At 36.9% G+C, this 17,557-nt stretch overlaps 2 protein-coding genes across 10 annotated transcripts in view; one reads left to right on the plus strand and one right to left on the minus strand.

The window, feature by feature from the left end:
* LOC148190351 (uncharacterized) overlaps positions 1–13,946 on the minus strand; it is a 51,197-nt gene extending 37,251 nt beyond the window's left edge. For all 8 annotated transcript variants that reach the window (XR_015774934.1, XR_015774928.1, XR_015774924.1 and 5 more), the window contains exon 1: positions 13,590–13,946. Coding sequence is in view for 2 of the 8 variants with exons in the window: in XM_088069594.1 (XP_087925720.1) it covers positions 13,590–13,617 (28 nt within the window). In the remaining 6 variants the exon portion in view is untranslated. The remainder of the gene's footprint in view (positions 1–13,589) is intronic.
* LOC121945515 (alpha-1,3-galactosyltransferase 2-like) lies at positions 1,091–11,099 on the plus strand. Of its 2 annotated transcripts, none has more exons than XM_088069501.1 (7): positions 1,091–1,251; positions 2,331–2,423; positions 2,983–3,060; positions 3,203–3,271; positions 5,025–5,120; positions 5,669–5,806; positions 6,840–11,099. In XM_088069501.1, the coding sequence occupies exons 2-7, from the start codon at positions 2,395–2,397 to the stop codon at positions 7,522–7,524; spliced, it is 1,095 nt and encodes a 364-aa protein (XP_087925627.1). In that variant the 5' UTR covers positions 1,091–1,251; positions 2,331–2,394; the 3' UTR covers positions 7,525–11,099. The 2 variants fall into 2 exon arrangements, with proteins under 2 accessions (XP_087925627.1, XP_087925591.1); XM_088069465.1 differs by having other exon boundaries at positions 1,092–1,251; positions 3,185–3,271.
* Positions 13,947–17,557: the final 3,611 nt, after the last annotated feature.

A 17,557-nucleotide genomic window follows, 5' to 3' on the forward strand; every position in this document is an offset into this window, starting at 1 on the left:
TTTCCAAGCACTGGAGTGGCAGGAATGGAAGATCACCTTTCTGACACACCTCCAAGAAAAAATATGGTTGTTAAATGCTGAGTAGTTTATATGGTATCAAAGTTGGTGAATGTGCCACTGGTTAGGGATAGATAATACTTTTTAATATGACACATTTTAAATTCAATCCTCTGGGATTCACGAATGTCAATACAAAAATGTGCGCCGAGGTAGATGTTCAGATACCTCACAGGGTAGGTGAATATTAGTACCACATTTCATAGCCATACATCCAATAATGGTTTGGATATTTCTGTCTGAATGAAATCCTTGGACAGGACAAAAAACATTGCCATCCTTAGAGACATGTTGCTGGAACAGCTGAAAAACAAACCACTTTTTTATTATTAAGGGGATGCATGTTATAGGATTTGTTGCCATGACTGATGCTGATATTAATATATCCACTTTTTCCCCCCATCTTCTACAGTGGAATTAACATCATATTATGCATACTCTTATTGTGATGGTCCACCAGCAGATGCATAAAAAAAATTGAAAATGCAAAGCTTTTCAACTTATAAAATATTCATTCATTCTGCAAAGTAAGAAAAAACTTCTAACTTAGGGTTGAAAAATAAAAATATTATATTCATTAAATAAACATGCTGCATCCCTACAGACAAATGTTAATTCTATTTTCAAACATGTTTTGTGAGAACATATAAGGTGAGTTGTGCAGAATGTGCAGATCAACAGCGAGCAGGCATTAAGTGTCATGCATTTTTCACAAAAATGACACATCCTACTACAGCTATCCTCCCACTGCAGTGCCCCTGGAGTGTTTTAGGTAATTCCATAGCTGCATATTTGAGAAATTGTGTCTTACTAAAAAAATTAAAATTAAAATGTAATAACAAAGCACATGAAATTAATACATATCTATCAGCTGAATGAGCTCCTGTTGCAAAGAAAAAAAAGGAGAGAGCGTAAAACAGTTAAATACCGACCAATGAGCCTGTTATTAGATGCTTATCAATCACCTTCCTCTCCTCCTCTCTCAGTTACAGCTTAGTGTACTTCTACGGCGTTTGGATCAACCCTCCAGGTTTAATGGAACGCAATAAAACCACCCTATCGGCGGGCGATCGCAGGGAGCTCTCGGCAGCAGAAAAACCCAAGAGTAAGAGAGAAAAGTTTCCAGAGTGCCGTAAATCCTGTTAATGTTCGGGTCATGTCGTGGACTTCTACCTGAGATCAACCTGTGTGCAGGTAATTCATAAGCAAAGTCTCTGTCAGGAAACGTGTGGCTCGCTTTTACTGTTTCAAATGAGTTGCAGTTTGTCTATAGCCACAGATACTTTACAGAAATGATTTCCCATGATGTTTCTCCCTGTAATAACACAATTCTTCCTTCATTGTCATAAATAGCACACGTCTTCATGTCGCAATGTTTGTTTTTTTTCAAACTGTGATATTTACAGAAAATCTAGAAGTTTAAACTTAATTGAAAATGAGAGATTTGCTCGTGCAATATACTCTTATTATCTATAACTTTTTTTTAAAGTTAAGATGAGTTTGTTTTATTCACCTCCGTGTATAACGATCAAATCCAAGGTGTATAGTGGACTTGGAAAAGAGATTTTGAATAAACAAAATTAAATACAATTTTGCGGTTCTATTCAATTTAATTCAAAACATTTTTACAAGGTTGTAAGTTAAATTCAATTAAATTCAAACAACTTTATTTATCCCAAAGAGCAATTCAGTTTCAACACACTACAAAGCATACAAACATTTACAAATAAACAGCAGACAGAGGGGTGTACCATGAAGTAAGATTAGTGCCAATTAGAGTTATGTTGAGCCTAAAGCCAGGGTTTCATGTACTAAGGAGGAGGCTCGCTTTTAACCCGGTAAGATCACCATGGTTACTTATGTGGCAAACTTAACCTGGTTGGGGGCAGGTTATATTCTAAAATTCAGCTTGAAATCAGCTTGAAAAGCATCTTTCATAGTTTCTCTGCGTAGCGTCACACTATAATGTATGTCAGCAAATGAGCTGTACAAATTGTTGTATAAAGGCATTTTATATTATTATTTTTATATTCGAGCCATGACAGAAAATCGACACGGATTTTTACAAGTGTCAGTTGTGTTGGGAGTATAGTGAAAAAACGGAAGACGGAGTGATCTTGGACGCAGCCCATGTGTGTTTTTGTCTGCATTTCAAACAACTTGGCTTTCTCCCGTGTTTTGACTATGGTGCGACAGTTGGTAAAGAACAGTGTTGGGCTTCTGTTGTGTCACTGGTTTCACTGCAGTGTAATCTGAATGTCGTTTCCTTCAAGGTGACATTTCATCCACCAGCCAACAGATACCTTAACCTCCTGCGCGAGTTCATTTGGTGGAAAAATGAAGCTGCATTTTTTCACAGCTATGAGGTATCTTCTTATCTTATCTGCTCTTATCTTATCTTCTAAGGTTTTCTTTTGTGATCTGGTGATGTCATTCTTACCAATTCATTAGAAAATATAGAACAATGGTAAATAAGGGCAAGACAACTGAGCAAGAAAAACTTTTTAATCACGCAAAACCTAAAGAGCTGATCTAATTTAGGCATTTCTCTTTGCTACTGTACAATTTAAAGGCTGAATACTTTTAAGAGTGACTATTGTTTCTTGGAATGCAGCGTTAAGTTCTAAATGCTCTGTATCTGTCAGTATGATATCACAATGGACACGTTTATTTCATTGGTTTTTAATGTTTAAATTCAACGAGGACACAATAACAAAATTTAAAAAGCCCTCAGACAAAATATGGAAGGTTTGTACATCAACACAAGTGTCCTCAACCATTGCCACACAGAGATTGTAATATTGTGGAAAACAATGCCATATCTCTGCATGCTTAGTACAACATTAAACACTGTGGGTCATTTATAATTATATTCATTTACGGTGAACTAAAGTGTTCTCTTTTTTTGCTGTTACATCGTTTCAGTTGGCTGAAGGCAAGGAGTGCTACAGTCTTCTGCTGTCTTGTGTTACTTGTTGTATACCTCACTTCCTTTTATGTAAGGTGAGTAACAAAGTCGTCATATTGCTCTTTAAGATATTTAAGAGTCTATACAATTTATTTATCTGCAAATGTCCCTTCAAAACAGTTTTATTCCAGTCTCATGTTGGTCATTTTTCAATATCAGACATTTTGCGACTCTCAGCCCTCTGGACAGCCTGCAAGTGGCCAGTGTAGGAGATGTGAGACGGAGCATCAGCATGCTTGACTTTTGGTAAGAGATATTTAGTTTTGGCTGCATAGGCTCAGTACATGCATTTGTGGTGGGAAAGACGATTTTGCTTTGTGTTTTCTTAGCCAATATCATGTGTAAGTACATTATTATGTTCACATGGAATTCTGGGACAGCAACCCGGATAAAATTCTAGTCAGTGAGAGCATGGCAGTAAAATTAGGTGATGCCGACAGAGAATACAGCCAATAACAATGGTAGACTGCACTGCTGTCCAAAGTTTGAAAATTGTAACTTTTTGCCATAACTTTTTTGCTTATGCTGAATTTTCAACCGGATATTACATAGCTCCTACACAAGGACAAAAAAAAAGGACAACGAAAAGCTAATATTTTTGATGCAACAACACCCGCAATTGTATAATCAAAAAATTGAAATCCTACCAAGATGTTACAAGAACAATGGACATATGGAGGCCGATTGTTGCTGTTCTTGATGTTGGCTTTTCTGTTACAGATAAATATGCACAAGACAAAAAGGGAGTTAATGTAGAAAATCTTGTACTCTTGGTCAGTCTTCACTTGAATGAATAATAAAGTATACAATGAATAGTATTATAAAATAGAATATAATAATAATAATGTTCAAATAACTGACAGAACTGAGTAAGCCTCAGTTTCCTAACTTGAATATAATACAAACATCTGATGAGAGAGGCTTTTTGCACTACACATGTGCATGGACAGAGACATACCAAAAACGTAGTTATAGAAGAATCATTCAGTCTTATACAGCACATTTCACACTTTATACTGATGTGCCTATCATTGTAGTCTAAACATCTACAAGGTCTTGCTCTTGTAGTATCCTGACATTCAGACACCCTGAAGCCTCCTCACTTGCCTGCATGCAGACAGTGAAGGACTCTGAGGCCTCCGAAAGTACCTAAACATGACCATGGACGAATCACACATTAATACAGTTACTCTTAATTACATCATGTTTACATTTTCATAATTCAATTGAAAAAAATTCTAATTCTTTATGAAATTAGTGCAGTTCTCTTTTCTCTGTCCATGTTGGAAACGACTGAATAAATGTCTTTTGGAGGGAATTCATTTTTTTTTACATTTTGGAGAGAATTTAACATTTAATTTATCATTTAAAGTCTGCAATAGAATATGAAGGGAAAGCTTATAAATTACTACAATAATTAAATAAAATTATACACATGAAATAATTTTATTTAATACATTTATTCTTCTTTTTTTTTTACATATCAACATGGCAACATATCATCACACATATTGTATTTTGCCATCCTGCCATTCTATCAGGGGTTTTTTTCTATTTTTTTCCCGTGCTGTCCGGGAGGTGTCACCAGTCAGCCATCTACCAGATTCCACGTGAAGGCAGCTAGATTCTTAATGATGCAGACTGTATCACGCATGATCAAAATAAGTTTCCCACTGAATCAAAGTAAAAGACATCAGTGCAGCAATCCTCCTTTCAGACAGACTTCTAGAAAGACATCAGTCTAGTCAGCTATAGAGTATAAGGTACCTGCTGCCGGTGTACTGTGACACTGCATGTGGAAAATTTGTGCAATAGGATGAGGGATTGGTTATAGCTCTTGAGTGTTAAGAGGAGAGCGTGGTGTACAACTCTCATCAAGTGTTTTGACCTAGAACAGCAGTGGTGCCAATTTGTTTCTTTTTTGTTGTTGTTGTTTTTTGCAAAAGTCACTTTGAAATGATTTCATTCAAGTGTCATATTGGTTATTTTTCAAAATTAGGCATTTAACAAACCGAAGCCCAGCAGACAATGTGCCAGTGACCAGTAAAGGAGGACAAAATCAGAGCACCAACTTAGACGACAAGCTTAACTTTGGGTAAGAGATGTGACCCTTTAGTTTTGGCTGCAAAGGCTCAGACATCAAGTTAATGTATCTAAAGGCATATTTAAAAGCAAGTTGTCAAACTGCCTTTACAAAGAGATAAGATGAAAGGTAATAATTGCACCATCAACAAAATACATGTCTCACTAATATATTTTCCATAATTATTATCTGCAGCGTCATCTTGCTAGCACCCAGATGCATAATCTCTTTTTTATTACAATGTAAAACTACCTCTGCAATAATTGGAAACATTACATCATATCAAACTCCTCAGAAACAAGTAAATGGAGAATATCAAACTGAATGCCAAACTGAAAGCATGAACAAAATTAACAAAAAAACAAATATTATGGATAATTATTGTGATCAAAACTACAAAAAAGCACTCCCTTTTGAGGGGGAAGTTATGTCATGATACCAAATCCTTTGCCATGTCATATTTCATTACTTGCTCATCATCTTAAACATCATGTAAATCTACTCCTCATATGGCTGTTTACATCATCATCAAACATTTTTGTTTTCATCTTCCATTTCAGAGCCAGACCAAAGGTTGTTACACGCACATCCTGGAATGCTCCTGTCATCTGGGAGGGGATGTTTGACCCAAATCTGTACGACCAAAACCACATCCAAAACAACTCATCTGTGGCCCTCACCGTGTTTGCTGTGGGAAGGTTTGTTGGTCCAGAAAAACTGACCATGAGAATACCAGCACTTCAACACTTGCAGTTCAGTCTAAATCTGGCATTCTTGCCAAAGGATTTGGTATTATGAACTTTTTTCTAAACCTTAATTCACCTGAACAAGATACTCTTTCGCCAGTTAAAGCTGAATATCATAATGTGGAGCAGTATAAGAAGAGCAACAAAATGCTATTACAAACTGACACAATGTTTTGTCCAAAGACGGTATAGGAAGGATGCTTCCATTTTACTTTTTACTTTACTCTATATTTGGTTGTGTTCACATGGCTATACTGATCCATATATCATCCCTCTTTTTCCTGTTTTTCACAAGTGGGAACAACATTGTTTTCCTCCAGTGCTGATAAACACTTTCACTTGTGTGTGTAAAGCATCGTTCAAACATACTGCATTTGACAGCAGATCTGCAGGCAGGGTCAGGGACTTCATGTTGCATTCAAGTTGCACCTTGTAAACTGAAATCTACACATTGCTTTGTACAGCAAAGCATGTCAGAGGTGACTTTGATGCATTTAAGTGCACCTTGTTAACTCTGTAATCTATACTCAATAATACAGCATTTTTAAACAATTAAACACTAAATTCATACCCAATAAGGAGACATTTTAGCCAGAAAATGTGCATGTTTGAAATAAAATAAACTTTTACTAGTCACCGGTCTGCTGCACACTAACCTTATTTTGGTCAATGCAAAGTATGTTTAGCCGCTGTATTTTTTGTCTACCAGTCCTCTTTGCCTGTGAGTGAAACATTAATATCGGACACTGCCTGCAGGATAAGAGGGATAGAGGACATTTGATCTTGGGTCCAGAGTCAAAGCAATGACCGCAGTGTTGAAAGATCTAGAAGCCATGAACACATATGCATGATAGCTGTCTAAATTAATGAAATATTAAAATAAAACCTGACCCATAGTGTGGTAGTTTTTTGTAGTATTTTTTTTCTAATTAACATAATAAGTAATAAGCAACAGCACTTGTTTGTCTCTTTGTCTCTTCCTAAGGTACCTTGATGCCTATCTCAAGACTTTCCTTGCCTCTGCAGAACAGCATTTTATGTTGGGATTACAAGTGACGTATTACGTGTTTACGGATCTACCAGAAAAGGTACCAAACATCAAGCTTGGTCCTCACCGGAGCCTGAGGGTTATCCAGGTGGAAAAGCACTCCAGATGGCAGGACATCTCCATGATGCGCATGAAAACGATATCAGATGCCATAGAATCAGAGATTCGTCACCATTGCAATTATATCTTCTGCTTTGACGTGGATCAGGAGTTTAAGGGAAGATTTGGCTCAGAGGCTCTGGGGGATTCTGTGGCTCTGCTACACGCGTGGTTTTATAAACTTCCAAAGTACCGATTTACCTATGACAGAAACCCCAAATCCAAAGCCTACATGACAACAGGAGATTACTACTATCATGCTGCCATCTTTGGAGGCTTGTGGAACAATGTGAAAGATCTGGCAGATTTCTGCTTTCTGGGTATCATGGAGGACAAACGAAACAATGTGGAGGCTCGGTGGCATGATGAGAGTCATCTGAACAAGTACTTTTGGCTTCACAAGCCAAGCAGGCTGCTCTCCCCTGAGTACTGCTGGGACCCGATAATAACTGATAAGAGAGACATACTTGTCACCCGCCTAGTTTGGGCACCAAAACATTATGACAAACTTCGTACTCGGTAGAGTGACTTAAAGAGCCACAAAATTGGAGTAACTTCATCAGACAAGTGCAAGATTGTTTACTATGAGCTTGTATTTAATTCCCACCTTTTGAGGGATTTACAAAAAAAGGTATGTTGTATGATATGATGCCTCATGTTTGTGATGTTATGTTCTGAGCAGTACTGCCGTACCACAAACTTGGCAGCTACCAAAAAGAGAAAAGCCAAATTTCAAAGAGTGAAAACCAGGGTGAAGGTCAAGTGGGAGAGCAAACTCAACAACCACACCGCTTCAAAGTGTGCTTAATAAAAGATCATTACCAAAGACAAGCTTAAGCTGATTATCTAACATAATAAACGCTAACAAAACACAGGAACTGGTTGCATCGAAGGAGCTGCACTAATAACTTTACTGCCTGCCACTTCAGTTTTGATTTTTGGGTTGTTTGTTATTATTGGTTATTGTTTTCTTTGCAGCAATCATTATGCTTTGATGATGTGGTTTAAAACATTTCCACAATATCAAAAAGAAATATTTTTTTATTGAATATTTTTGTTTTTAAACAAAATGATTTAATACACAACAAGATATGGCAAATGTTTTAACAAAATCTCAAATAAAATATTTAAAATGGTTAAAGCAATTCGACATCTATCCATTAGCTATTATGCTTTAGAGCAGTGGTGGGTCCTGACCCCACTAGGAGTCAACAAAGGTTTACTGGATCATGAGGCCTTTTTGATTTTAAGGATAAGGTTAAGGAGTAAGAAAACTTAAAAATAAAAAAAAGCAATATCTCAGCATTTCAGACATTACTGTGAAAAAACTTAAGGAAATTGATATTCCTAAAATTTAGATTATCATGCAAAATGTAAACTTCAAAAGAATCTCATTCTAAACAGTCTCATCCTGCATTTGAAAAGTTAGAATAATCCAAACAACCAAAGAGCTAACAGAAAAAACAAACAAAAGAATTTGTCAAAAAGAAGCCTGTTAAAAAAACTGTTTGAAAAAAATAAAAGTAAAATTTAATTAGATTTTCACAGACAGAGAAGCTTATAAATCGGTATTTAAAATATCAGGTAAACTCATCTCTGATGCAAATACAGGAAATATTCCAAATCACTATTTAGGTTCAAACCTCCTGCACTTTGGCAAAATACATCACTTAGTAAAGGGTGTTACATGGGGCTGGAGATAATCCCAGCTGACACTGGGTGAGAGAGAGGTGGGGTACACCCACAGTCTCATCACTATGCTAACACAAAGAAAAACCATAAACACTTTAAAAGTTGATTTAAGAGTTGCTAAACAGATTGTGGGGGGGGTCAACCCACAGCTCACTAGCTTCGCAGGTCTTGTGGTCAATGTTTCATGTGGTTGGGCAGCTTGTTAGAAATATTGCAGGTTTCAAGCAGGTGGGTCATAAAGTGACAAAACAGTGTTATGATTAAGTCATTAATAATTCATGGAAAAATTGTGCAATCATGCAAATTCACAACAAGCAGTTTTATCATCAGTGCTGCTGCATTCAGGCTTTCTGTTACTCAGCATTTATCAGGTAGATCTGTTAAAGTATGAGGCATTGAAATCCCTCTGGTCATAATGTCCCATAAAAATGTTTCCCTCTGCAAATATGTAGGCCTGATACCATGTCCTAACAGCAAGCAAGTGCCTCTCTCTCCAGATCCACATATTTCTGATATATTTCTTAGATGATAAAAACATGTATGTACAAATTTCGTGGTGTGCTGTTCAAAGTTAAGACTGGTGTCGAACCAGATGCCAAGGTTTCTTGCAACGGGCTTAATGTTATCCACTAGCGGCCCAGCAGATGGCAGAATCTGTTTTGCCATCCGCTGGGACCCGAATACAAGTATTTCAGTTTTAGTTGAATTCAACTGAAGAAAATTTTTTGACATCCAGTTTTTCACATCAGAAATACAGTCATGGAGTTCACTCAACATCCCTGGGTCAGTGGCTTTAATGGGCAGGTACAGGTACAAGTTCCCCTTCCTGCTGTGAGGTGACAGTGCCAATCACTCCACCACCATGCAACCCTCACTTTAAGATATTCTCTTTAATTTAATTAAAATATTAGTACGGTTTTTACATAGTTGGCTGGGAAGTTGCCTGTAAAGTGTGTTTACAGAGTTTGACCTATAAAACAATTCATTAGGCCTGGTAGAAAGTACCAGTAGTCTGGGCTTAACTAAACCTGGCTGATGGTGTCACCTGCAACTGAATATTTTACATGGTGCTCCAAAATTACTTTATGGGCTCCTAATGTTTTTTTTTCATTTAGGAGCACATGTACTCCTTGGGGAAAAAAATCTTAACACAGAGCACTTTACCTAAATGAGACAGACATGAGTATTGCATGTCAACAGCCAGTGTACCCAGCTCACCCCTGGGTGGTCCACCTGACCACTCAGCATGAACCATCCAGCAGCCACCTGTGTCATTCAGCTGACCTCAGATAAGCCTGGACCTGTCTGACTGAAAGCGATGATGCATTATTCATAGACTGCCACCATCTGGCACATCAGCACACCCTGCCACCTTACCACTCACCCTGTCAAAGACATACAAAGAAAAGGGCAGGATCAGCAGAGCAGTCCTTGCCTTAGTACGTTACAGGCCAAATGAAAAGGCATGGTAGTTTTAGGGTCTGTTTATATAGACCAACAATTTACACAAGATTGTATAGTTGCCATTACATCTTTTCGATAGAGAGGGTTTTGAGAATTTGTGAAGAAAGTAACAATTTATTGTGGTTTAAGTGCAGCACTGATTCCCAGATTGAAGAGCAAAAAGTGAAAGCCAGAAAAGAAAAACACAATCTAGTGCAGTTTTCCCAAGTACCACTTGAGGGTGCTATCATAGAGTCTGCTTTTATTGTACTACCTTCACAAAAGACCTCTCTCCAATACATCTATAGTATACCCTGTGTATATACAGTATTGCAGTGGTGTGAGTTTTCTCAGTGTAAAATTAAAAGGTCACATTCCGCAGTGCCTGAAATTAGACTTCACTGCAACATTAAATAATTTGGGATGCAAAATAACATCAGCATGTCATCAGTATCAGCAGATAATGGCATTAAAATGAAATACCGCCATCGGCCCGAAATAGACATTTCTGCTGTTATGACAAGTGCTAGGTGACAATTTAATGCAACTTTAATTAGTTGAAACAGTTCAATTCATCCCTGCATTTGAGTATTGTCAGGATTGTCTCAGGGAGAGCACTGTCCAAGCCTGTTGAAGGGGGATGAATTTTACAGTTTTGTTAACAATTTGTTATACAAGAAAAAATACAATATCTCACTGTTTGACTATACCACCACTACACTAAAAACAAATCTCAAGGAAAAACTACAATAACAGGGTTTTTCGCAATCATTGCACTATGAAAATCTAATTTTCTTTAAATGAGTTTAAAAGAAATGAGTGCTGTAAGATTTTTTCATCTTGTTTATTATCAACAGTTCTTTTTTTAATAATTATTTTATAATGGAGGGATTGTTTTCTTGATTCTTGTGCTGTGATTTGTCAAGATGCTAATATCTAAAAAATAAAAAAATCCTTAAACTAGTTGATTGATATTGGAAATATGTAGAAATAATCTTGTAACACTGGATTATTACAAATGAACACTTTTAGGGCTCAAAATTGTAGGTCATAAATACTGAATGGAACATACAGTCCTCACAAACTCCACACATACACCTCTTAACAATCTCACAATCACCACATGATGGTGCTCAAAGCACACAATAATCATGGCAAGGAGCTCAAAGCACTTTCCAAACAAAGAAAAACGCAGTTACAGGAATAGAATAAAGACTAAGAAAAGGCTAAGAAAAAAGAATATTAGTCAGATGTATCATGTATTTATAAAGTTTGTTTTTCTTCTCTTATCCTATGAAAGACAACATATTGGTCTAACAATCACAGTTGTTTATACACATCAACATGGAGAACCAATTTTGTAAAAAACTTGCGGTTTACCAACTAGCAGGAACAATCCAAAAGTCTTTTACTATCACCAACATGACCTTCTTTCTAACTCTTCCTAAACAAGTTTTGATCCAGCATCTGAAAAACAGTTCTGCCTCCAGTGCAGCTCTGCATATGAAAAGTATTAAGCTCGAACAATTGAATTACACAATTTTTAAAAATCCAAGATACCTGCTGTGCTCACATTAAACAGACTCTTCTTAGTAGTAGTGCCAAAGTCAGGCCATGCACCGGCACTCGACACAAGAAAAGCAATTGGGACATGGTGGCTCTCAATATCTCCTGTCTTAACTACAAAAACAAACATGACTGTTCCACATGACTGTGCCAAAGTAGAGCTCATGAAAGACAAGCAGCTCGCAACACAAACTGTTTGTGCCCTCATTTGTGCTGAAAATAGAAACAGTGGAAGGCTGGGTGAGGGCACACAGACAGCATGTGTCGTCTGTTCTTCAGAAATACAAAATAAAAGCCTAATAAAGATGTGAAGTCAGTGTATCAAGCTCGGCAGCGTATTGTTGGATGCTTTTCTGTGACAGCTAATTCAAGTGATAATGGGCACAAAGGAGAAGTAATTGGCACATTTCTATTTTTCTAAAGGAAAATATTGCACTTTTTCCTCCACTGATGGCTATAGTTACTAGTTTGTCTATACTTCCAACCCTGGAAGTGTTGTACTTCAAATTCAAACCCACCCATGTCAACCACACTGACTCTGGATTCGTAGGTAGCCTCCTAGTCTCATGGGTTCACCTGGCAGTGGAGAAAGTGATATCACTTCAAGTTATATCCACCTGCGTATCAGGTGTCTCACACACAACTGCTGTGTCCATTTGAATGAGGCAGCAGTCTGGTCATGCATGGTACAAACTGAACACACACACACACACACACACACACACACACACACACACACACACACACACACACACCTGCGTTTACACTGTGTGGTGAGTCAGGTGAAATATGCAACAAATCTTCTCTGCATGTCCTCTGATACCAATTAACTATGTCTTTTGCATATCTATGAATATGCAAAATTTCTTAAAAACATAGTTTAGTATAATTTCCATCTGTGTTTCCTAGATGCACGTCAGGGGTGTTGAAATTATAATACAAAAAAAATTAAAAAAGAAAGGAAAATAAAATAAGAAGAGGAATAAAGAAAATAATTGTCAATAATCATTCATTGAGAAAAAAGTGTCAAATAACACGCCTCTGACAAGTATTTAAACCTATGGAACCATAAAAAATGGTTTGCTTTATTTACAAAACAGGAGAAAAGAGTCTTGTGATTATATATTTAAAATCGTGTTACAGAAAACTATATGTATTTTTCACACTTATGTTGTTGTTGTTTTGTTACTTTTTACTAATTTGCTTGCAAACTTTTTTTGCTAATTTTAGGGGCCATTTCTCGTTCACTTGCTTATTGCATTCATCCCATCTTTTTAAAAAAAGTCAAGCCAGTTCGCTTCAAAGTGTTAATTGCCTTATCATAAAAGTAATTTAAATGACATGAAAATAAAGAAAATGTTTGCACTGATAAAGGCGCAGACCAGAACTGAATACTAAAGACACAATCATTCATAGACTTCCAAATGTCCAAATGACTTGTCCAAATCAAAAAGCTTCCATACATGCATGTACATGCATACACACCAGTATTCCATTTACTTATAAAGCTAATTATTCATTATAAAACACTTAAAGAGAAAAAAGGATGGCAAATTTCTGACAAACAACCACTGCAAGTAGACTTTCTGCACAGGCCACAATGACAAAACACACCCAACAGGTGACTGAACAAATAATAAATGCAAAATATAAAGCCTTATTATGATCTGATTATGGTTACTATTTATGCAGACAGTTATACAACTTCACATAAAACAACTTTCAAATTCCCAGCCAAATAAGCCAATAAAAACCCGCATAGCATCAAAAACAAACCCAGCAAATACACACATCCACTGCGGGACGTTTCATTCAAGGGACACAAGCGAGCAGAGAAGGATAGAAAGACAGACAGACAGACAGACAGAAGAAGTGTAATTGACTCACATGATATGATGCCATAGTCGATTCTCATCTTCTTATTTTGGCGAACTGGTCCATATCCATATCCGTGCCCATTTACATCCAAATGCACATTTCCTGTGATGATAGCTAGCTTACTTCTGTTCGGTTGCTAGATAACTAGCCTCATATCGTCGGCAACAGCAGCAAACAGCGATGGCTACTTCCCCCCGGTTGTTTGGTCTAAATATTGTCGCTAACTTTCAGTTACTTTTTAGTGAGTGAAAAGTGAAAATAGTTTATTTTCCAGCGCCTGTCCATTCGCCGTTTTCAGTGGCAGGACAACGATGTCAGCTAACTTTACGCTTCGTGGTTCGTGGCTAATGTCAACACGTCATCTGATTCCAACTTCACCTTACTGACGTCATTGAATGCGCGCGCAGTATCCTCATTCACCAGCCAATCAGAAGGAGGGTTGTTTCATTCAAATATCCCAGGAGATAATGACAGTAATACTACTACTACTACTACTAATATTAATAATAATAATAATAATAATGGTGAAACTGGGAAAACAATATAACTGCGTGTGTTATGTGACCAAGATGATTATTACATATCTTTATTATAAAGACAGTTATAGCCATTTTGCATTATAAGAGATCTGGTTTAGGATCTCAAACTAGCAATATCAGTAATTATTTTCAAATTGCTTCTGAACACAATTTTGTTAGAGGGCTTTTTTTATTATTGCATTTAATATGAAGAGTTTTTGTCAGAATGTGCATGTGTTTATATTTATATAAATTATCTGTATGAATAAGGCAGCATAGGTATATATTCTTTGCATTTGTGTGTTTTTCAGTTTCTGTTTCACCTTGTCAAGCACTCATCTTTGGTGTCAATATTTGCTAGAAATAATAATTGTTGTTGTTATTGTTGTTGTTGTTGTTATTTTCTTGTTATTATTTACTACCAGCAATCCAAAAATTGGGAATGTTTTTATAAATTAGATTTTCATTATGACTTCAGTCGAACTAGTCTGTTGCACCATCTGTAGAATTTATCCACAATGACAGATTTTTGTCACAATCATCTAATAGTAACTGATTTAAACTACTTTAAGCTGTTTTTTACAAATATTAATGTTACATTATATATTCATATTTAGCTTCTGCTTGATGTTAGTACCACACACAACATAATTTTAAACAGGGAAATGGCATGTTTCATGTTGAAAGCACCTTGGAAGTTGCTGACCTCGTTCCAGTTTTATATAAGTTACACTGGTTTGTCCTTTGACCTATTTATCAAAGAAGACATTATTTTGTAAAGATTTTTTATTCTTTTTTTGACTCATGATTCAATCTGAAAAGTTTCTTATCCAGCCAAGACTTGGAAATGCTCCAATTGTGCATCATCTATCATGAACAGGAGTATTACCTGCAGGAGCCTGTGCAGCCAGAATCACTCTTCCCACTTGGTTGCTCTATCGCCAGATGAAAAAGGAGTTGAAAATTCAAGTTCAGATATCATGAAAACATCTAAGCAAAAGAAAAGTATTTCCTAGTCCATGTTTCTTGATGTACATGACAAGCAGTTAAGTAATCACAGCTACAGTAAATACAATATATGACTTCAGCTGCAGGTATGAGAATTATAGCAGGACAGGGAGCGTGTGTAAAGAAGAATCCTTGGATCACAGAGCTGACGTTAAAGCGTTTTCTTGTAAATTTTTCCAGCAGCAGCAACACAATAAATCCTCAGCTTAATTGCTTTGTTAGGACTCTGTATGTGTCTGCATGTGTGTGTGACAGTTTACAGCATGTGCGTCAAGGGGAGACACTGGCAGACAATGAAGTGATCCACTAGTGGCTTTTAAAAGCAAGCTGTTGTGTTCAGATTTGAACACAGACCAACTACATTTGCATTTACATTTTTTAACTCACATATTGTTTGGAGTCCCACAGACCCAAAGCTTTGTGTGCTGGGAAATAATAATAATAATCGCAAAAGTAGCCAGTTTTCTTTTTTTTTTTTTTTTAATATGTTTTACTTTCTTCTGACATTATCAAGACCCAGTGGAAAAAAAGTAAACTTCTTACATAAACTGGCCCTGCACATTTGATAAAGCAGACAAAATATGCCAATGACCAAAGCATTGTTACTGCACAAAATGAGGAAATATTTAATATTTTATATGTTATATGGTTCAAGCATGAGCCATATAACTTTGCCAAAAGTCATTTATAGACTAAAAGAAGAGATATATGTTTAGGGTAAGTGAGACACCAGAGAGGTCCAGCCTCCCTGCTGAAACTTTTATGAACAAACTGTTGTAAAACTCCAGTGAGGGAAATCCTAACAGACTGATTTGGGATTTGGGAGCGGTTGTGCTAGGTTAAAAAGAACTTGTCAACACCAATTACCGATCTAAAGTTTGACAGCTCAACAATACCTCAAACAGAAGTAATGCACCATTTTTTGGAGTGGACTTCTAAGACATGAGTTCAAAATCTTGTTCATAGGCAGTTCTAGGGGAAAAAAGTTTCAAGGTGATGAAACAATGTTTAGCATGTTTGTTGAGCTACAAAGAGTCCACAGTCTCAAGGACCCAAAACAGAACATCAGGGTAAATTCAAAGGAATACTACAATTACTCAGCGTGTTCTACCTCAAATTCATGAAGAAAACTTTGTTGTCCTGCATGCTTCAACAGTGAGCGTAGATTTCTAAAAAGTCGACCCTTCTACATGAATTGGAGTCATCGGGGACCACATTTAACAACAACAAGTAAAACTACATTGAAACATTCGTTTGCAAACTGTCACGACTCGTGCAGTATAATCCAAGTCTCTCAAAGTTTTTTTTTACTGCTATAGAACAAATATTTAAGATGGCATACATTTTTGTCAAAGGGACACAGCATGGTACAAAAACCCTCTGTGCATGCAGTTTCCCAACCTTGAGAGTGTCAAACGTGTTAGAAAGCATGAGAAGCATGAAGAAAAACAGCCACCTGACCGAGAGGTCACTTACAGCTTAAAGACCTGTCACCTGTTGCTCTGTGCTACGCAGTAATTAAACTCCTCCACGGAATCAATAGTGTGAAGTGTTCTTACACAGTGAGGTTGTTAATTTCTTCAACAGACCATGTTTTTGGAAGCTGTGGTTTCAGGTCGGGACTTGCTGACATCATGTTGCTCTCGTGTTTTATGAGAGGTGGCATCTATGTTGAAACCCAGCTATGAAAATACAGAGGGTAACTGGAATCACACATAAACATCATGGTGAGCATGAAGTCAGCAGTAAGTGTGTGTACACCTGCACGCGTCTCTGGTAGTTTGGCACATACTGTACACTTTATGTTTGCAGATCTGCCAGGCCAGGCTCTGAAAAAGCTGCATTATTATAAGAACGTCTTAGCAGCCCACTCAAACAAAGATGTAACCATGAGTGAAGGTGTGTATCAAAACTTCTAATGCAGGTTGTGCCCCTTTGCTTTCCAAAGACTGTGAGAGTTTTCTGGATGAAGGCAGAAGTTTGTGTATCTGAAATAGAATTTTATTATGTACTTTTCCTTTTCCCTTTTAAGCCATCTTATACTTTGTTCATACGAAATTGAGGAGATGTTAGACGGTAAATGGTACATCATTTTAGTGGACGACAGCTGGTTGGTAAAACTAGGTGATGCTAGCATCAAATACTGGCAACCATAAAGTTAGACAGACTTTCCATTTGGAATTAAAATATTTTAACTCTTTGCTATATGTGTTTTGTGATGGAATGTACAACTGTATATCATGTAGTTCCTTCACACAAGGAGAAAACACACAAGATCTGGACTATTTATTGCCAGTAAAAAATATATAAAGAACTGGCTGTCTACTGTTGGCCCAGCACATTCTCATTCCATAATTGTCACTACAATACCACTACTTTGATGGTGCTTTCAGCATAAAATCCCAGTGCCAAAAGCTATCTTTTGTGTCTGCATGATACGCTGCTGGATAG

The sequence above is a fragment of the Plectropomus leopardus genome, chromosome 1 (genome assembly GCF_026936395.1).
Source record: "Plectropomus leopardus strain MGB_pleo_1.0 chromosome 1, ASM2693639v1, whole genome shotgun sequence".
NCBI classification, from domain to species: Eukaryota; Metazoa; Chordata; class Actinopteri; order Perciformes; family Serranidae; genus Plectropomus; species Plectropomus leopardus.